Source organism: Phalacrocorax aristotelis, chromosome 1, assembly GCF_949628215.1.
Source record: "Phalacrocorax aristotelis chromosome 1, bGulAri2.1, whole genome shotgun sequence".
NCBI classification, from domain to species: Eukaryota; Metazoa; Chordata; class Aves; order Suliformes; family Phalacrocoracidae; genus Phalacrocorax; species Phalacrocorax aristotelis.
Window position 1 is genome coordinate 127,763,401 of NC_134276.1, and position 21,807 is coordinate 127,785,207.

The 21,807-nt window shown below is 51.6% G+C and overlaps 1 protein-coding gene across 3 annotated transcripts in view; it reads right to left on the reverse strand.

Annotated features, from left to right (window-relative positions):
* Positions 1-1,175: 1,175 nt before the first annotated feature.
* The window catches only part of LSAMP (limbic system associated membrane protein), a 1,029,781-nt gene continuing 1,009,149 nt past the window's right edge, over positions 1,176-21,807 (reverse strand). For all 3 annotated transcript variants that reach the window (XM_075106636.1, XM_075106617.1, XM_075106626.1), the window contains one exon: positions 1,176-8,709. In XM_075106636.1, the coding sequence (XP_074962737.1) occupies positions 8,612-8,709 (98 nt within the window). In that variant the 3' untranslated portion in view covers positions 1,176-8,611. The remainder of the gene's footprint in view (positions 8,710-21,807) is intronic.

The window sequence follows — 21,807 nt, forward strand, 5'->3', positions numbered from 1 at the left end:
CCTTTCCCTCCTGGGGTGCAACCCTGGGCTGCCCTAGCCCTGCTGCACAGCCAGGGCCTGGGCCCCAGCCGCACCGCTGCCTTGTGCAGTAGCACATGCAGCCGTTTCCCCAAAGCCCACCAGGAAATACAGGTTCTCCCACCGGGACAAGGAAGTTTTTGCAAGGCTGTGACAGCAAGGTGGCGCTTATGCACTGGACAGGTCCGGCCATTGGAGTGATTTGGCTGTAGATGTCTTGAGCTCTCCATCCCGCCTACTTACCACGCTGACATATCCCAGCTGCTGCTTTCTCCTTTCACCAGACTCTGGATCCCACTTTTTGGTTTCTTTGCTTGGCTGTGTTTTCTTGTAAACTCGCCTTAGCTACGCTGTTGCCCCCTCCCTTCTGCTCTCTTTCTTCTAACCTATTCTTTTCATGCCTGGTTGTGCCTGTGATACAAGACTCCTGCCCCTCTCCCCCTTGCCCTGGCTGCCCTCACTCCAAGCCCCAGGCCCTCTCCATTCCCCTCTCTCCCCTCTCCCTCCCTGACCTAAAACCTGGCCTCTCCTGCGCCGTGTTCTTCTCTGTTTTCTGGGCAAGTGTTTCCTGTCTCCTTCCCCACTGGCCTCCTCCTCCTCCATCTCCACCATCGTGCTCTGTCTTTTGGTGCTCCTCGCCTGTGCTCGCCTGGGCCGCTCAGCCTCAGCCCATCCCCTCCGTCTGCTTCCTTGCTCTTCCCTTCCCAGCACTGCAACCCTGATCCTGACCAGTACCTGCGCATATGCGCATGTACACACACAGCTATGCTATTTATTGTTTTTTAAATAGTGATTATTTGCAAGAGCTGAAGGCAAATGCTGGCTTCAGGGCTGGGCATTGCAGTTTCATCCATGCCACCCAGCTGCAGACAGCCTCCACAGCCCTCCTCTCCTCATGGCAGCCCCAATTCATGCCTATTTACAGCCAGCCTGCTCCCTTCATCCCCAGGGCCAGTCTGCTAGGGGTGACCCCGCGCCCTCAGCCCCAAGCCACTTGCCCCTGACCTGCTTGCAGCCCTGCACCACCTTGCCCCGCAGAGGAAGACCAGGAAAGGGGCAGCCTGGCCCACATTCCCTGGCTGGGCTAGGAAGTCATCCCTAGACTTGATCAGAGACAAGCCAGCGTATGCAAGGAAGGGAGGGGAAATACAGAAACATGACCTCCTTTTCACGTTTATTTAATTTTTGTATTTTTTTTGTACTTTTTTTAAGATCACAGAAGAGCAGAGCATTCATACATGTAAAGAAACAGAAACGAGATAACAGAAGTTAAATACATTGAGAAAAGAAAAAATAAAAAGCTTCTTTTTTTTTCCATCACTGGGTTTTGTTCATTCATTTGTTGGGTTGTTTTGTTCTTTTGATCGGTTCTTTTACACACACACTTGCGCTTTTAAAATTTTATTTCACAGAGCTATTTCCAAAAACAAACCAATGGCAAAAATTAAAATGGCCGTTTTCTCGTTTCATTAAAGAGAAGTTCAGCTCATGTCTACAGTGCTGGGGAAAAATATATATAAAGATATAGATATATATATATATTTATATGTATATAACACTGTTAATGAGGAGAGTTCTAACCACCCCACTGTGTAGCAAGAAGAAGGGACTGGCCTTCATTCTCAAGGTCTAGAGCATGAAACTTGGCTCCAGCTGGGAAAGTTGCAAGATTTTGGGAGGTGACAGTGGCACCGCGGAGGCAGGTTGCTGCTCTTTGTCCCCTCCTCCCTTTCCTGGCACAGACGTGTGCTCCCACATACACAGGCACAGGCACAGGCGCGCTTTCTCCTGGTTTCCTCAGGAGGTCACCACGTAGCCGTGTGGGCAGACAGAGCCATCGCCGGGAGCAAGTGGAGGAGTGCGTGTCTGGCTGCGTGTGTGATGGAGGGCGTGGGAAAGGCGAGTGCCTCTATGGTGGCCATGAGGACTACTGTAGCATGTGTGTGGTAGAGGTCACAGGGGTGTGCGTGTGTGCCTGTGCGTGGCCGAAATGGGGAGCAAACATCATAATTTCGGAGGACAAAACCACACTTGGGAAGTGCTGTCCCCACTGGCTGGCTCCTAAGTGGTCTTGCTCCTTGTCTCCATCCGTGGCCCGTATGTCATGTCAGAAACATCCACACGCCTGTTCCCAGAGCACAGCCGAAGCCACCTTGGCCTCACACTGCATCGCGCACTGCGGCCCTTTGCAGCTTGGTTTGCATGGCCCGGGAGGCCAGGAGGCGAGCGCCTGATGCAGCGGGAGCACACACAGGGAAGGAAGATCCTGCCCTACCTGGAAACAGACCCTCCTGGATGTGACTCTGCCCCTTTCCCAGCCATGCTGCCCAAGGGGCCCTGCTGTGCACACAGCCCTTCCACCCATGCTGCAGTCATGTCCTCCTGACTTGCACTGCCCCTTCCTCCTTGGCTGCCCAGGCACTTCTACGAGGTTTGCAGGGCAGGCTGACTTACTGTGACACCTGAGCCTGCAACAAGTGAAGGATCCTTTGCTTGTCACCTGTCTGGGCTAATTAGGAGAGCTGTTCCTCTTTCCTAAGCCCTGCCTTGGCTGGTCTCCTTGCCTCACACACATTGCCCCAAGCCACAGAGGCAGAGGACCATACCAACATAGCCTTGCCAAGCTGACTTCTGCTTTCCGTTATGGTGAGTGAATCAAAAAGCCAACACCACATATTGCCCTAATGGGAGCCAACCATCAAGCAAAATTTGTGGGGGCTGCAGGAGCTGCCTGACATTGTTCTAGCAAGTTACAAGAAGGAAAAGAGAAAGAGGTTTTAATGGTGTGACACAGCTCTTAGTCAGCAGGAGTCATGCAGTTTAAAAAAAAAAAAGTCTTCTGGGCATCCCACTGGAAATGAAGCCGCTCTAAGATTAGCGTTGAGAGGCCATGGTCTCCTCCCTTGTGAACCTGGGAGTTCTGCGCATGGACGATGGACTCATCCCTACACTTTTCCACTGGCGTCACATCTTGGGAATTACCATCCAGTTTCTCCATCACTTCCTGCCTGAGGTTCTGCTTTCCATGGGACAGTGTGCTCCTGGCATCCCTAACTCAAGAAGCTTTGTCTATTCAAGTCAGAGAAGCAGTAGGCTGTGTAGCATCAGGAGAGAGAGAGAGAGAACTGCTCACCCCCTAGCATCTCCTCTGTAGGAATGTCTTGGTTAGCCATCCTCGGTGTCAGTTGCTACGTCACGTCAAGCACCATGATGATTTGGGCTGCAGGTCAGTGTGCTTGGAGGAGAGGAAGCAGAGGTGTGAGAGGGGTTGGGAGGAGAAGAGCTGTTTCCCTGTGCCCATACATTCCCTCATCAGGGAGGCGTGAAGTGGTAAAGCACTGCACAAAGACTGAGCTGGTAGCGGGGCTGTGAAAGACTCTCAAGTGGCTCCTCCGACTTCCCAGGTCCTCTTCCCCAGTTGCTCCTGAATCATCAGGACTTGCTGTTGCTCCCCCAAATTCCTTCCAGATGAGCAGCTTTCATGTGTCAGCCTGGAGATCAGGTGGCTATTGACAATGACTTTGTCCATGCTGTGAACTTGGACTTTCAAAATGTGGCTTGGGGGCATGGTCTGGATGCACCTGGAGCTAAGAAGAGCTGGTGGGGCTTGGATATACTTTGACCAAAAGTGGGGCAAGCAGCAGTACACAAGAGATCTGCCCAAGCGGTGAACAGTCAGTGGCGTGAGAAAGGTGCGCAGACAAAGACTAACTCTCGACACAATGCATGTCACCAATGAAATCTTCATGAATGGCACGTTAACATGCACTTGGTGCTAGCATGGGGTGACACAACTTCACGGGTGAAGAAAGCAGGAAGCGGGGAGGAGGGGAGTGCATCACTGAGCAACGTACCCACAAGCTGCGGGCCTGCAAACAAACAAAAATGAACACAACTGCCAAGATACAGGTGTCGGCTGGAGCATCCCGTGTTGCCCTTCCCAGCCGTTCAGAGACAGGCGTCTGCTTCGTTTTCCATCTGACCAGACACACGCTCCAAGCAACATGCTGCCGTCATGCATGGAGTTCATGTGGCTCGGGGTGGCTGTATTTCCCCTGTCCAGTTCCTTTCAGAAAGACTTGCCTTCATCCCTCCTCTCGGTCATCTGAAAAGGGTTAGAAATCTGCTAGCAAGTATGGGGCCATATATTAAATCCAAGTCTTTGTTCCTCTGCTTGGACATTACCAGACATCTCATGTAACTGCTGTAATATTTACAAACCAGTAGAAGAAATACAATTTTTTCCTTTTTTTTTTTCTCCATTTTGTTCTTTTCTTTTTATAACACTAAACGTTAAATCTTCATCAATTAAACACACTTACAATGACAAGCTCAAGGAACTGGTGTCCCATTCCAAACTCCTGTCTCCCCCTGTCCCCAACCAGCTGAGAGGCGGCAGGAAGCAAGAGCACAGCTTTTTGGGAGGGGATAGGGAAGATAGCAACATGAACATGGAATAGAGGCGAGGAGGAGAAACAGTTTCAGAGAAAAGGGCCTGAGACATGAGAAATCCTTTTGCAACATCTCTGACAAAGGGTGGAGGGGAGAAAGAGAATCGGGAAAATCGTTTGACCTTGCCTGTGTTTCCTACGTTCATCTGAGCTCTCCTCTCAACAGATGTTTTGAGTGATCCCTGCTTGAGTTCAGGAGAAACAGGGGGATGGTCACAGCATCCCGGTACACACGCAGCAGCTTGCAGGATTAGCTTCTTGGAGTAAATCAAGCTCCAGCCTACCCACAACTTCCCCAGCCCTGCTAAGGAACAGACATTGCCAGGAGTGGGGCTCCCAGCACTGCTGCAGATAACAGGCATACTTGGTATTTGTGGCTTTTCTTGGACAGGTCTGCAAATAACTGGCTTTAACCCTGTTTCACAGCCATGTGACAGAGGCGCAGATCTGCCCAGATTCTGTAAGCAAGACTGGATCCCAGCAAGGGGGGTTAAGAGGCAGATGGCTTCAAAAATTGGGTGTCCTGGTTTTAGTAATATATTCCCCTTTAACCATAAGCCTCTGTGCCTTGACATCTAAAAAAATATCCCTTCAAAACTCCTTCAAACCAAAAAAAGATGTGAGACAACGAGGTGACTTGTGACCACCACCACACCATAGGGCTCTGATGTGTGTGAACCCAGTGCCTAGGAGTGACCCCACAGCGACAAAAACACATGCAGAAGACAACACACATGGAACAGACCTTACAATAGCAACCAGGCTGACATCAAAGAGAAGCCTCAACCTAAAAAAAAACCCAGTAGGCTTGACCCAGCCCTTAGGAACAGCCTGTGACAGCAAGTCACTGCAGACTGCCTGCCTTCTTGCAACAAGCCTGCGACAACAAATCCAGGCATAGGCACAGCCCCGAGAATGAGAAATGCCAGCAATGCAGTATTTTCCCTCGTGCCAGTGTGCTGGAGAGGGTGCAGCTCCCAGCCCCAGCTTCTGGGACCAGCATCAGCTCATGGGTGTACCAGGGGGATGAGGAGCCTTGTTGCAGCAGGAAATCCGGAGTTGTTACTAAGACACCAAATGACACGACCCTCCAGAGAGGTAGGCGTGAGGACTGGGGTGGCTGAATGCTCTGAAGGATACACGGCATTTTTTCCTGGGCTGCAGCATGCCAGTCTCCAAAGGAGATGCACAAGTGCCATCAACGACCGCCCTGTCTCGGAAGTGGGGAGCTGCCCCTGGAGGCCTCGGGCAGATTTCAGGCACCAGTTGCTCAACTCTCTCCTCTTGCACCAAGGCACAAACACCCCTAGGCATGGCTTTGGGGCCTGGAGGAGCAGAGGGAGCGTAATTTACCACCATCTAAACCCACAGCAGATCTATAGCAAGTCTGCCATCACCCAAACTTCAGCCTCTCATCTCTTAATACTTCCTTGCTCATTCTGGTTGCCTGTGAGGAGCCCTTGACTGCCTGCTTAATTGCCTGCCTGCTGCTGCCCGAAACAGCTGAGCTCAGCAGAGAGGAGGCGGGCACCAGCAGTGCTGCAGTGCAAGGTGAAAGCACCGTGCTGAGCGGCAGGGAGAGGCCTTGGTGGAGTGTGCCCCAGGCATGCAAAGATGCAGCAATCCCCACTTCCCTCCCTGGCAGGGGACCACCCGGTGGGTATCCCCTCACGCACGCCACAGGGCTGCAGGCCCAAGCTGTTTCCCCCTTGCCTTCAAGAGCGTGCAAGCATGGCTGCCAAGAGTGCTGCTACTGCGCAATTCACAGGGCAAAGACAGAAAAGCAAGCTTGCTGGTGCTTGAAAGCTCAGTGGTGCCAAGCACCTGTAAAACACTGTACTGTCATGGGATGGTCACTCGACTTCTGTGGGAATAACTCAAATTCCTCCCTGCGCATCCCTCACCCAAAAAACCCAAGTGGCTACCTGACAAACCCTGTGTTTCATCTTCTTTGCTGCTGTGGCTGCTCGGGCTTGTGACTGGCCAGGAAACACGGGCGTTTCTCCCCACTGGCCCTGCCTGCACACATGCACTGCTGCCACTGGAGCGTACTACAGTCAGCTTCCCCTCTCCCAGTGCTCGCCCTGGCTCTTCCAGCAGGCCTGTTGCTGGCATGGCAATTTCCAGCCACCACCCAGCATCCTCTTAACCTTGATTCTCACAGCCCGTTCTCTCCCTCTCCTTATCCTCACTCAGGAGGCACTGGAGCATCTCCTGTTGGCACCTCTGCATGTGATTCTGCCATGGGAAGAGTGGTGGCAAGCGACAGCCTTCTCCAGCAAGACCAGCACCCTTCAGATGAGAAAAGAGAAAAGCAAGGGGAATTGTGCTCCCTACTTCTTTGCTGCACCACTTTAAGCTCCTTCCTTATAAGCCCAGGATTTTGGACCTGACATTTGTTTTTCCTCTTACATTCACAGGTCCTGGATATTGTCTGACCCAATTTGTTTCAAATATGGAATTTGCAAAGTGAGCTTTCTAGTAGCAGTCATGTACAATACACGCGCGCACTCACACACACGCACACACTCACCCTTACATACACATTTCCTTTTATAACAGGGAGGACAGTAAGAACAACAACAAAAAAGGGTCTTGGCTCTATTTTTGCATGACTACCAAAAATGGTTAGGAATGACCAGATTGTGGTTTTTCACGTTGAGGCATCGGTCCTCCGCGCACACTATACCTACAGGAATGGCTGCTCGGTGATGTCCAAGGTCTCATCATTCACATCCCACCGGCCCGGCCTCCCCAGGAGGAGCGGGCGGCTGCAGTCTGCACTCTGTAGTGCTGCAGGCCAGTCCTGGTTTCTTCTGCTTATTTGGACAAATGCACACCCCCATGCGCGTGTGTAAGCACTCATGCGTAGCAGGGGCTGCTATGCTGGTACTTGAAGGCTGAGAGCCAGACAGGTTGCAGGTGGGAGAGAAAAAAAGGCTAAACAAGGGTGCAGACTGACGCTTGCAAGCAAGGTGGCCAGGAGTCAAAAAGCCAGTGAGGTGAGGACACTGGAGAGGGGACACCATGGGAACCTGTGTTGCAGCTGCCCCTCTCTCCTCACCCCTCTTGTCTGCCTGAGCGATCTCTCAGCATCTTGTCTCACACTTACAAGGCAGGACATTATCTACAGCAGGATGAGCATATGTACACATGGACTGTTCTTTTGCATGCTTAGAGAGAGCAAGAGAAAGAGAGGAGAGAGAAGACGGAGCGAGCGCCACACATACACACATGCACGCACGCACACAGGCATACACGGGAGAAAGAGAAAGACACCCGGTCAAATTGAGGGGGGAGAGGAAGAGGATTAAAAAAAAGAAAAGTATGTTTTCAGTAGAGTTGACACAGCTTTAGTTCAGGCCAGCGAGCGTGATGTTGCATGAAGGAGGGGACAGGAAAGAAAGTGTTTAGCAAGGGCTGGGTGCACAGGAGCGCAGGGTGACGTGAAGAGAGGAAGGGGTTCTTCACAGGACACCAGTGTGCAGAGAGCTTCAGGTGACTTGCTCTGGTTTGTGGCGCTTTTTTTTTTGCCTTTTTTTTTTGTTTGTTTGTTTTTTGTTTGTTTGTTGTTGTTTTCAAAAGTATGAACTGGCTGAGCATTGGCTCACAAAAATGACCCAGGGCATCCAAACAGTTAAGTGGCTATAGACACCGAAGCAAAGGCCTCTTTCCGCAAAAGAAAGAAAGAGGAGGAAGGAAGGAAGGAAGGTGAGGGAGTATGGAAAAGAGGAAGGAGGAGAGAAAAGAAAAGGGATCTTCTGTTCGATTGGCTGTGTGGGTTTTGCTGGATTGTTTACATTGCAGCATCCTCCGGCGACACGATCCTTGCTGGTGCCCCACTGTCTCCCTCGCTTCGTGTTGCCTCCTAGATGGTCGGTGAATTGACAGCCAGTTTGTCAGGTTTCGGATTAAATGTTGCTGAGTCGTCTTTGCTGTAATTTTTCCTCTCCCCCCCTCTTCGCTCCTGAACACACAAAAGTTGTGAAAGAAACAGTCCTCTCTCTCGCCCCCCCCTTTTTTCTCTCTCCCCTCTCTTCGCTCTGTCTCCTGTATAACGCGTTTTGTTTTTGTGTGTTGTTGTTGTTGGCGTGTTGGGTTTTTTTAATTATTATTATTATTATTTTTAATTCTGATTTGTATTAACATTTGCTGAGTAGGCAGAGCAGGGACGCTGCCAGCAGCCACAGTGGGACGGCCAAACTCATGGAGCCGTTGTCTACTCTCCCTGTGCCGGGTCCTGCAGGGTGCGAGAAGGGAAAGAAAAGAGGACAAGATTACACACGGCTGGGCGAGACGGGGGCAACGCAGGAACACGACGCTTTGCTCCCGGGCTGCTCCTGCGGCAGGGGGCCGGGGCAGCAGGCCACATCCGCTTTCCCGCTTAGGTGAGCCTCTGTCCTGCCCTCCAGCTCCTCAGCGTCCTCCCCTCCCGCCCAATGCTCTGACGGCATGCGGCTCTCCCTAAGCGACACCCAGGCTGGAGAAACAGGGCCTGGAGCAAGCGGGAAGGCTCAGCCCCAGCTGCTAAACCCGTCCCATCCCTTGCCGTGCCTCCAGCTGGGAGCCGCTGGCCACCTGGCACGGGGACACGGCTCACACCCTTGCACGGCACACCCCCCCCGGCCACCAGCCCCACACCTCCCCGCTCCGCCGCCATCCCGGCAGTGGCCCTGGGATGCCAGGGCTCGTTGTAATTCTGCGCAGTGGCCAGTGCCTGTCTGCAGCCAGACACCGGCTCCGCGGGGGCCGATTCATCACAGCGGTCCGATCAATAAAACATGGGCCCAACCAGCGGCCGCCTCCCCTCCCAGGGGCTGTGCTGCAATTATTTATTTCTTAATCAGGGTGGAGGAAGGCTCCGCTGGTGTGTTTATGGCCCTGTGGCACGACACCTACGGGGTGAGGGCGAAGGGTTTGCCAGGGAGGTTGATTTTTTCATAAGGGTGCGGGATGAACTTGCATGCGTGCGCGCGCATGCACGGGGGTCTGTCAGAGGGGGCAGGGAGGAGCGCTCTGCCGCAGCAACAAATAATGCAGCCTCGCTCCAGGAATATTAAGTGCTAACACTCCTGACATCTTCTCATTCATCGTCCCATTTACGGGTTTCCTTTTCTGGGTGGCTTTAAAGGCAGCGTTGCTGTTTTAAATTCCCCCTGCAATACCAAGCCTTGGCCGCCTTCTCTTTATAAAAGGGCAGGGAGGCGTACATGACTGTGGTTTCACAAATGCAGCCTCATCATGCATATGCACACATAGGTTTACACATATAGGTACATTTATATGTATACATACACGTGCATGTACATGTACACATATATGCATATGCCCATGTACACGTATACATACACCTATATGTGTATGCATATGTGGCGCTTTACACAGAGGGTGTGCAGGAATATGCTGAAGTGCGGAGATGGAAATGAGTCTAAATGTTGGGACTGATCCTGCTGTGGATGAAAAAAGACATGCTTCCTACCAAGAAGAGCTATTTCTAATGGCAGGTGGGAGCCAAAACCCAAAAGCCGCCTGTTCAGGAGAGCCCCAGGGGACCAAAGCGCAATTGCTCCCTCTGCCAACCTGCAGAGTTTGCCAGGCAAAGAGCTGCGCGCTGCTGGGTGGAGCATGGGTGCCACAGACTTGCTCGGCAGCACAGTCACTACTAAACTCTAGCTAGTGGCCAGAAGGCAGCAAATCCAAGAAGGATGTCCCCAGAGCCCCTGAAATTCTGTAGCGCTTTAATTTGTGTGATTTCTTCCTAACGTAGCCCGTCACTTACTAGATCAGCTGTTTGTGCCCCAATTCTAATCCTTCATTATTATGAATCGTGTGGAAAATTTATAGTCCACCTATGGCTACTTATTTCAGTTACTCCCTGCTCATCTTTTCTGGCTTGTCACGCAAATCCTACAGCACTGCTTTTTCACTCCCTGTTTGGGTGACAGGAACTTACTTTCCCCTCTGAGCTCAGGAACAAGTTCAAGTTCAGCTACCACACTTGCCTGACCTATGTGTCAGAGAAAGCATCTTTCATGGTCAAATGACTGGGGGGAGGAAGTTTGGGACCATTTGCGTCCCATGTCGACAGTGAAAAAGTCCCAAAACACAACTTCTCTGGCCCAGCAAATAATCAAGAGCACACCAGGCAGGGTGCATCGCCCACAAGAAGTTTTTAGCCACCACATTTTTACTATTTGGCTAAAATACTATTTGTCTAACACACACATGGACACGTATGTAACACATGCTTGTGGCAGCCAGCCCCCTCCATGCCACTTCTCTAGGGTGCACATGCAACCAGAACATGTCATTGCATGCCCATGGGGGCATGCAATGCACACCTAGCACAGCAGAGGGATAGGAGGTATGATTGGCCTTGCCTGGGTGTTGCTGCCTTAATGTGTGTAAGTAAGTGCGTGGCTCTGGGGTTTGGGTGCTTGGGTGGTAGGGGTGTGGGATGCTATGGAATGGTATGGTAAAGAGATGAGCTTCTGCAATACCTCGGCATAAGGGAGGACACACAAGGCATGGTGTGCTGAAGGACTTGGAAGAGGGTCACATCAGCTTCTGCTCTGCTTGAGCTTGTGTGTGTAAGCTTGAGGATATCTGAGAAGCCAGCTGCAAAATGGTGCAAATCATACATCCTCATCTTTCCCTGCTGAGCTCCCTGCATGTGACATCGAGGCGGTGGTGCTGGCTACAGAAGCCCCTCCACGTGCAGGCCTGATCATCTTCTGCACAACACCACATGCCAATACCAGCAGTTGTTTGCACCAACAGGCCGTGCGTAGCTCCGTGGGTGCCGGACAGTGTGTTAAGCTGACTGGGGGGCCTGGGACCCGGTGTGGTTCAGTGCTGCTGCAGTCCCTGCTCATAACCCTGGGGGCTGCGCGTGATCTCTCTGTCTTACAGCACAGATAACGAAAGTACGTGCCGCTGTCACGTGTATTGTAAAAACGCGGGGAAGTTATAGTTCAATCACAAAATAAAATCTGCTCTAGATGTACCTGCTCAAGCAGGGGGGTTGGACAAGATGATCTCCAGAGGTGCCTTCCAACCCCTACCTCTCTGTGATTCTGTGAAAACTTTGAGAATTTAGGCTTTGGGAGGGACTAATTACTCAAACTTAAAAAAAAAAAAAAAGAAAATATTAGAAGAAATTAAAATATTCATCTTTGAGTGAGATTTTGTGCAGGAAGTAGTATCTGCTTTCAATTCACACCATTACTTCCCGCCTTCTTTCCTAGCCACACCTTGGTTTTGCCACGCTGCGACAGCCCTTGGTGGCAAGATGACGTCTGTGGGCGCGCGCGTGTGCGTGTGCTGCTGGGGGCTGTGCGCGCCGCGGGCGCAGGGGCCGAGGCCCCCACGTGCCAACGGGTGAACCTCCACGCTGGGAGGCGTGTGCCAGCCCCCTGCGGCGGCGTGGGCTTGCCACGCGCGCGCTGCCGAGCACGTGCACACGCACCACCACGGCCCCGCGCCTGCACGCTCCCGCCTCCACCCGTGCGCACCGGCAAGTGCACCCCCCCCCCCCCCCAGCCAGCCGCACGGACACGTGCATGCACACGGACGCGCACTCGTGGGCGCGCACGCCCCCCCGCCCCCCTCGCACGCATGCCACAGACACCCCTTGCTCCCATACCCACGGCCAGCCCCCGCGCGCACAGACACGGGGGGCAGGTACAGCCCCCCACGCACCCCCCGCAGGCACGGACACCCCGCACCCCGCCCGGCGCGCGGCGCCGCGGTCTCTGCCGCCCCCTGGCGGCCGCACAGGGGGATGCTGCAAAGGAGTGGTGCTTTGCCCACGGTCTCCCGCTTTCTGGTGTTTTTTTCCCCCCACCGTCTCCCGCTTTCGTAACCTTGAGCCTGCGCTCTGGGCGTTTGCTCCGCGAGCTCATCTCCCGGGCTAATCATTCCCCTGCAAGTTGGCAGCGCTGCGAAGTTCGTGACCGCGCAATAGCTTTGAAGGGGGTTTTTCTTCCACCGCAGCCGGGGAAGGAAATTGGGTTTCTGATGATGATGAGTTAATATGAGTATCTGGCAGCATTTCACAAATAAACCCTTAAGTGACCCCAGACCCCAAATGGCTGACCAAGTCAGATCACATTAATCAAACTGAGAAGAAACAGGCTGAAAATTGGCAAGGGCGAAACAATTGCACTTCTCTTCCTTGCTCCAAATTGTGCAACATTTAGATACCCGGTGTAGATGCAGGTGGACCCCCGCCACGGCGCCTAACCCTGCTGCAACAGCCTCATGGGAGACTGCGCCCCGTGTTTCCAAGGGTTTGTCCATGCCATGCATTCAGCCTGGGTGATCTGCCTTGGTGTCACGGCATGATGTAGCCTTGGCCGAGACTTAGAAAGCGGTAGCCCTCTCAGGGCTGAAGAGGGCCATGTCCCACCCCTCTCCCCAAGGCAGGGTAACCCAAGCCATGTCCTTAAATTTAACCATGGGGAAAACAGAGCCGCGCCACCGTGACCTCGCTGCTCCTGCCCACCTGCGTGCTATGGCTCCATGCACCAGCCTCGCACAGAGAGGCTCCAGGGATCTCTTCCTGACACTTCTGGGAGAACATCTCCATACTTTTGGGTGGGGATATGGAAGGGCCAGTGACATGGGACATGGGACTCCAGCGATTTCACCCAGTACCTCACCCTCCAGCAGGCAAACCCTTCCACGCAGCAGGAAGTGGAAGAGTTGCTGCATGCTCCTGTGTGCAGCGCGCTGCTTAGGCTGTGCTGCGAGAGCTTTACCAGGCTCATATGCGGATCCAGTGGCACCCACTACTGCTAAGGTTGCCTGACCTTCCCCATTATAAGGCCCTGTTCACGTAGCACTTTACAAGCATCGACAGGGCAGGTGGAACGATCGCATGCTGGGTGATTGCCTCGAGCTGATTTTATTTCTTTATAAGTGGAAAAGCAGCAGCCAAAATATTTCTGCTGTGTCCGAGAGCAAGGCTTGAGAAGGAAAAAAATATCTATTTCAATGATAAATAAAAGCAAGCCAGTGACTGTCCCTCAGAACATTTTTCTGCTCTGATGCTTTGGCTCTGAGCCTTGCAACAGTGCAGTGATTCGGTCTTTCAGAAAAAGGTAAATAGCTACATAAAACTATCTGCCTTCAGCACCATTGGGGAGGGCCTCCCCACATGCTTCATGCATCTTGAATGACTTTTCTGGGACCACTGCCACCAGTGGGTCAGTGCTTTGGCCCCTCACAAGTTTTAGGCCCCCCCATACCACTGGCACAGCACAGCTGGGCTCGCTACACCTGCTCTGAGGACTGACCTTGCTCCTCCCCAGAGAGGTGCAAGCTGGGGCTGCCCCAGGGGACATGAGTATCTGTGCTAGATTGCATGGTACAGCTGTAACACTTTTTCTTTGGTGTGTCACGGTTGATGAACTGCTCCTACTCCTGTGAAGGGTGTAGGAAAAGACAGAGCAAGAAGGGTGGAGAGGCTTGGGTGAGATGGTGGAGGGAGAGGGGAAAAGCAGGGTGCTGCTTATGCTCACAGCAAATCACAGCAAGACTGCAAAGCCAAGAACTGGTCTCTTCCTCAAAATCAGCCAGCCTCCAAGCAGAGCATACCACCTGAAACGCCCAGCTCTACTGGGTCAGCCCAAGGGTCTCGTCTAACCATCAGTTCTGTCCCCTGCCGGTGCTGGGAGGGGGCTGGCTGGAAGCACATGGCTGGCACGGCATTGTATTGGCCTCCCTCAGCTGCTTCAGAGTCATCCCGAGCCAGTGGCAGCTGCACTCAGTATCGCTTGACAGATTAATTTTTTTTGTCCCTTAACTTCTCTAGTCACTTCTGGACTGCCTGAAGACTTCCAGATCCACAACCTCCCTCAGTTTCTAAGGAGCACTGCGGCAGTCAGCTGCCAACAGTGATATTATGGCCACACGTCAAATTTGGGTGTTATGCTCTCCTGTGACTTTAGGACCTTGCTATTAAGGTCCAGAAAGGCACCAGAAAGCCTGGTGCACTGCTCTTTACTAATTGCGACCTGAACTGGCTAGATGAAAAACTGCCTCAGTCACTCCTTGCTCTGCAGTCTTCTCTGCTGACTGCACAATCAGACTAAGGAAAGCACTTGGTGTGGGAAGAATTAGCTGGAGTATGTCCAGATCAACCTAGGAAAGAGAGAGGTGAGCTTTTTGTCAAGGAACCTGTTAAGAAAGAAGCTACCCAGTGTCAAGAGACTGGTGGCCACTGAATGCTCAAGTCCTGAATCACAGAGCTGCAGGTCTCCCCACCAAACCTCAGGCACAGCTATTTCTGAGCCCTTAGTGGATGCTACCCGGGTGGCTGAATGAAGCACAGTTTAGTTGTGCTTGGTATGATGCCCCTAAAGGCCTAAGCAGCTGAGACTCCAGTGGTGCATCCTCCATGGCACAGGTTCAACCTCCAGAGATGAAGCTAGCTGCAGAAATCCCCGAGAGGGAAGCAGACTTCTGAGGTCTGACCTTTGTGGGATGAAAAAAGGGCCCTTTTTCTCCCTGCCTTCAAGCCTTGAATGTATAGTGCTACAAGGCACTGCCACACACAGCCTCGGCAGCAGTGGTCAAGGTCAGAAGGCTGCTCGGTAACCCTGTACGTGCCCTACCTCATGGCTAGCACTGGTCCCTCAAAGCCTATAGTGCCCATTCAGGGTTAGGGGCTGCATGAAGAAGTGATAAATATGGGAGGAAGACTGTATCAGGTCAGAGGCATAGGAAAAGGCCGCTGTGATGAGGAATATAAGGAGGAGGTAATATGGACTGAGGCAATATGATGAGCCTTACACTTGTAGCAATGCAGGGCTACAGCACGGGAAACAGTATGAGAGAAGGTCTTCAACTGAAATGGCAATGTGGGCACGCTCAGCTCAGGACACTGAAGAGGGCAAGAGGAGGAGATGACAGCCAGGGTGAGGATGGGGAGATATAGGTGCTGATGTGAGCATGCAGGTTGGATAGGTAACAAGAACAGGTCCTGGGAGAAGGGGAGTTGAAGAGAGGAAATTAAGGCCAGATCAGGCATAAAGAAGCAGGGGTGGTGGGAGAGAGGCAGGTACAGGGGAATGATGGTGTTTACGGGAAGAGGGAGTTAGTACTAGGAATGCAAAGGGAAGAGCAAGGAGTCGGTACCAGCCCGGGTCAGAAGTATAGGAGAAAAAGTGGGGATTCCTACAGAGCTGTTTGGGCAGGGATGTGGTGACAGGTGAAGCTCAAATGCCAACAAACAGGTACGAGAGAGGGCACGAGCAGTACGTGAAGGGGTGCTGCGAGCTCGGCAGCATGCAGGCGTGCAGCGCTCGCCCCCCGAGTGCCCTCGCAGACCCCCCAGTTGGCACAGGACCCCCCGGTAGGCTCTGCTTTGCACCCCAGCAGCAGGACCGGGGCGTTTGCTGCGATTCCCGCCCGCCTCGCTTGGCCACAAACCCGCGGCAGGAGCTGCAGAGGAGGGGTACGGCGGGGTGGGGGGCGCCGCCAAATCACCTCTTCTCCGCGAGGTGGCAGCCGAAAGCCAGGAAAAAACCGAAATTGTGGGCACTCACCCGGCCCGCCTCTCAACCCCCCGGCGAGACTCCGGGCGGGGGAGAGCACTGGCTGCCGGGGGCACCCATGGTCTGGGGCTGCGCGCACCTGCGGGAAAACCCTGGGGTCCTGCACAGCAAAGCCCCCGGGGGACCCTGCTAAAGAAAGGGGGCCAGCTCTGCGTGCTCTGAGCCGCTTTTGCCTGCGGCAGCCCAATATGGCCGTGTTTTTGTGGCACAGAATCTGACCCCCCGTCTCTCCACAACCGCTGCGCAGCAGCATCTTTGGTAAAACTGCTGGCGGGGGGGGCAGATCTGATCTGCTGGTTGGTCACCCCTGTCAAAAACAAGACATCTACCCACTACAGTAGCAACAAACAGAGGTTGCAGGGAGTGGCAGTAAAGTTTCTAACCTGTTCTACTTCCTTCACACAGATATTCCCCCTTCCCTCCCCTCACTCCCTCCAGCACCCTTTTGCAACACCCACAGCACCCCTGAAGGGGCCCATAAGCGAGGGGGAAAGAGGCTGTGCCATGTCATGTAACCCTTGCTGACCAGGCAAACTAGGTCAGACTTGTAAGCAAATCTGCAAGTCCTCTCGGTCGCAGAGAGGCATGCCTCCAAATGCTGTGAGCAACATGATCACCACCAGCAGAAATTGAACCTACGCCTTTCAGGACTCCCAACACAGACCTTTAAAAATGGTCATCTGAGACGCAAGTAGAAAGCAGATGTATTTCTGGTCCATACCCAGAGGGGAAAAAAAAAAATCACCCACCCATCTGCATGTTTCACACCCACATTCGCTGATGTACAGTATTTTGCCAGGGGTGGGTCCCATCACCTTCGTAAACCAAAATGGAAATAGGAAAAGAGACAGTGGGGGCAAATTTTTCTCTTATTTACATTAACAAGACTCCAGGGCTTGACATATCTGCAGTCCTGATGGAGGAGAGAAAGTTCAAAGGGCATCAGAGAGCCACAGGCTCCTCCTTTGCTTTGGGGAATTTGCCCTTGGGATCCTGTTAAAGAATGCAAAGTAAAACCTGGCATAAGAGGACAATCAGTCCCCAGGAGTTTCTAAATGGAAGTGAGGCCAGGAGGAGGCATGGGACAGGCTAGGGGGATTTGACTGTGATGAGAAGGAAGGAGTGATGGCAAACGAAGTAGAGCTGGCCTGCTCTTCATCCAAGTGCTCTCCACCCTGAGCAGCTCTGGGCTCCATGCTGTTGACAGGCTGACTCTACTTACAGTGAAGGCTGGAGTCCTGCTTCTTGAGCAAAGAAGAGAACAAAAAATGAGGGAGGAATTAAAAAAAAATTAACCTCTAAAGGAGAAGGTGCAAGGGAAAGGGGGTGTGCACCATACATGTTTCTCTCTGTCATCTCACTCCCTGGGGCCTGGAGGGGGTCTTAGGTTTTACACTTGCCAACTCCTCTGCAGGAAGTAATTTTTCTAGTCTGTTGACTCTCTTGCCAGGGCTTCAGAAGATGAAATCTTTATTATCATGAAGGCTTAAAAGGGAGGAATACTGTTAATTCCATTTTCAAGGTCATACTTTGAAAGTTATTAATTTCTTTCTTCCAGGGCTTTGCACTCTACTCTGAGGCTTTAGGGATTAGCAGCTTCTACTTACTAGGGTTCATCTGGGGCTTTTTTCTCACTACTTTCCTGCGTCCTGTGTCGTCGTCCCCCCACCCTTTGAGAAGACATGATTTGTCACTCCCTGTTCTTAATGTTGAAACTCTTTTGTTCATTACTTGCTTGTACCCCATTGTCACCACCAGTTCTGCTCCTGTAATTAAAACTTGACTGTGACTGCAGTGGCAATAGGCTGGCTTTTCTAGAGGTGGAAGTACCACTGTGTAAATGAGGGAGGATGCCCTCCAGCAACTCTCCAACAAGATTAAGGAAATGTCTCTGGTGTCTATCAATCTTAGCACACCGTTTAATGTATTTCAGAATTTGCTCATGTTTTTTTAGCACTGAACAGTTCTTCCCCATGTTTTGGAGCTCATTCATGGTGTACTAAGTACTCATCTATCATACCTCATGTCTTAGTGAAGATTCATTCTGTAATGCAGCGCACCCATCCTTCGCTGAGGTCTAACGAATATCCCTGAATATGTACTTCCTGAGGTTGTCTTTCAGAAATTGTCCTGAGATTGTCTTCCAGAAATTGTCTTTCTGAGAAGGTCGTGTTGTTCAAGAGCTGGCTGCTTACACCATTTATGCTGGAACTGCTTTACAGTACTCCTAGTCTAGAATTTAACTGTTTTCCTGACCAGTGAGGCTGGTGGTGCCTAGAAGATCACCTACATTGCAAGGTTACACAGAACTTTCATCACCAGATCTGTCCTGTAGATATCAAAAAGTTCCAGGGTTTTCTCATAGCTGAAGAATAGTTCTCCCACCCTTTCCATTCCCCTGGCAGCTGGAGGAGATTTAAAACAAAACAAAACAAAACAAAAAAGTGGCAAACTACTGATACAAAATCAGTTATTTAAAACTGCTTTGTCTTCAAGCCATTCATTGAAGACTCTCATCCTACAAGCAAAACAAAAAAATACATAGCACTGACTTTTTCAGGGTTCATAACAGAGAAGATCTGAACTTTTTCTGCTTTTCACTTTCCTAGCATACAGCAATCCCTCCCCTGCTCACCTCTCAGGTACATGCGCACGGCACAGCAGACCAAAGGTGACACCAGCACACAGTCTGGTGTCACAACAGGGAACAACCAGCAAAGCCCCCCTCACCCAGAGCACATACAGCCCTAGGAAGCAGGTTTGCTAATTGGAGGCTCTGGAACCTCTTGAAAAATTAATATTTGCATCAGCTTTATGTCTGTCTGTTTACCCACTTCATTCCTGCTATGGTTTTCCACAAGCTTTGCTGGGTATTTGGCATGAGAAAGATTTGAGTGGCTGTGAGCAGAAATGAAGAGGGGGACACACACCGAAAGGTGACTGGAAAGGAGACTGGAGCAGAAGAACAACTAAATTGGGGTGGATCACAACCCAACGTACTTGAGGTTGCTCTGGCACTGAAATGCAGTCGTACCGCTGTCTCTGCCCTTCCTATCCTTCTCCTCTAGTACCTGCAGCACAGTGCCCTCCCCACCTATCCTTGAGGTCTTCTTAGGGCCATCATTCATCTCTGGGGACTCCCATGCAGTGAGCTTGGCAGAAACCAACCCTTGTCCCCATCCCTCCTTGCCCAGGGGTAGAAGAAGCTGGCAGGAGGTTTCAGCTAACCTTCGTCAAGGGCTACTTGTGAACAACAAGGATGAGGCCTGCATCTTGGGAACGCTATAAACAAGCCTGTGCCCTTCTTTCAGCATTTCAGCTGAAGAATGAATTCTTAATGAATTAGTGATTTCACAGGAGTCAAGCTGGGCCCACAGACTGGTGTATGTCTCTAAAGCATGTGGTCTAAGTAAATATTACTTTGTGTCACCTGTAGTTCTCACCCAAGTATGGATGCGCATATGTGTGTGCAATTCCAGAGTGAGACTCCTGGTCACCTTAATGTCCTAACAGTGCAAGCATAGCTTTAATGTCTGGCCCAGGCACAGGGAAAGCTGGAGCATAAAGCCACAGTGGCTTCCCACCGCCCATTCCCAGACCAGTAATTAAAAAGAGAAAGTTACGACAGCTTACACAGGCAGCTGACGTGGCCTTCAGCTGGATATGTTGGGGCAGCGGGAAAGATTCCTGCAGCCACTCCAGTTCATCCTTTAGATGTTCTAGGGTGCTTGGAAATTGCTCAGTGACTGTGGGATGTGCCTCCGAGCATGGGGTGCGTGCGCATGGTGCGTAAGGTGACCTGGCTCAGGAGCGCACTCGTCCATCAGTGAGCATGCATACCTGTAACACCTACCGTAGAGGCTGCCTGGCCAGACCTCACTGAAGCTGTTATGCTGATTATAGCACATCCCTCTCCATGGCCTGACCCCTTCCTCCCGCCCATGCACTCATACCCCAGATTGCAGAGGGATGTGCAGGCAACGGCGGGGAAGGGCCAAGCGCATTTCTCCTTTGCTCACCTTGCCGCTAGGACTCTCCCTTTTGCAGGGGAGCTCTGCTGACAGACCTGATCGCCCACGGGAGGGAAGGCCTTCCAGGAGCACTCTGCTTTTTCTGCAAGCCTGATTTCTTTGGAATGGTTGGCTTTTTCCCTGTGCACCCCCTCCCTCCCAAATCCCACACCCCCCTTCTCCCGATTGTTTTTGTTTTTAGAGAGAGCGCTTAGACAGCTGTATTAATCATGCAAGCCCAGCCATGTGTAATGTGCTTTATCAACAGCAGAGCAGACACTGAATGGCAACCAGTTCACAAGCGGGCCCGGTGCAGTGCCTGAGCCGGGAAGATAAACCTGCCGCTTCCCAAACCGACTTACCGTCACGGGTTAGTGAATGGAGAGACTGTTCACTTGGGACAATAACCAGAGGGAAGGCCAATTTGTTAGACAAATTCTTGAGTGGTTTACACTGGAAGTGGAGGGGGGAGGAGGAGGATGAAGGTGGGAATTGTTCTTTGGTCACTTTCTCTCACGGGTGGGAGGAACTTTTGTGTGTGTGTAAGGATTAAATCAAGAGAACAGTGGCTGTTCGTCATCCTCCTCCTTGCTGCCCCCCACACTTCAGTCCCAGTCAGCCCAGGCTGGCAGCTCAAAACAGAAGTAAGGAGAGCGAGGGGGAGAGAGCAAGGATTTAGGTACACCTGCTGTGCAGTGGGTATAGGTTGCCTTCATCATCAATAAGGAGGAAGGTTCAGTTGATGGCTTCAGAAACTTATCTAACGTACAGATGGTATCAGACTATGAGTATCCTCCAGGCTGAGGATATCTGTCTCAAGAGGGTTATAGCCTGCCCGAGCTCTGCTTTGCAGCGTAATCTGTCCATGCTATACCACTGACACTGTCAGTGTCCCTGACGGACAACAGATTTTCCATGGCATTTGCTCTTCCATGGGTTTGTTTCTAATCTCTGCAGTGCAGTTGTGTGTTTTCTCCCCCACTGGTTTCACCCAACCTCCGCTCTCGCACCTGACTGCTGTGCCCTGACCTCTGTTGTGCAGGGCTGTTGTGCATGCATGAAAAGCCACGCCTGTGACTAAACAGACCTTGAAATGCTTTCCCTATCCCACTACATGGGCCCAGCTTGGAAGAATATCTTTCTGGGCCTTCCAGTCTCCGTTCCTACTCTCTGCTGCTGTTCTTCCTCACTTGCTGGATTCTCCACAGCATTGCTACTGGAGAGGGTTATGCAAATTATGCAACCCAGGGCTCACTTCGGAATAAATCAATCTAAATTAAAATTAATGAACAAAAACTACAGAAACAGATCAAGCAATAAAGCTGTTTCCTTCTCTTTCTCACTGTGTCTCTCTCTTCTCTTTAAGAAAGCTGGTTTCTTTATGCTTTTTTTGGGGAAGAAGCAGAATGGTGTTGTGGTTTTTGTTGTTTTTTTTTTTTAGAAGTCTGAGCAAACAGAAACTGTGTTGCTATCCAGAAAAACACATCAAGCAATGCTAGTAGCTGTAGCAGAAATAATTCTTGGCATTTCTCTTTTCCCTAAGATGCTATTTCCAGCCACATCCCTCTACCTTTGTTGGAAGACACCATCATCACCTCTGATTTTATTCACTTTTGACCACATGGTCAAAATAAGATATAATGTCACCCCTTGCCTGGTACCTATGAAATAGCAAGAAACAATAAATATGATGTTGGCCTTCTGCCTTCACCCTGTCTTTTCCTTCCTGATCCCTTGGCCTGAAACCCCTGCTGGCTTGGCGCCCAA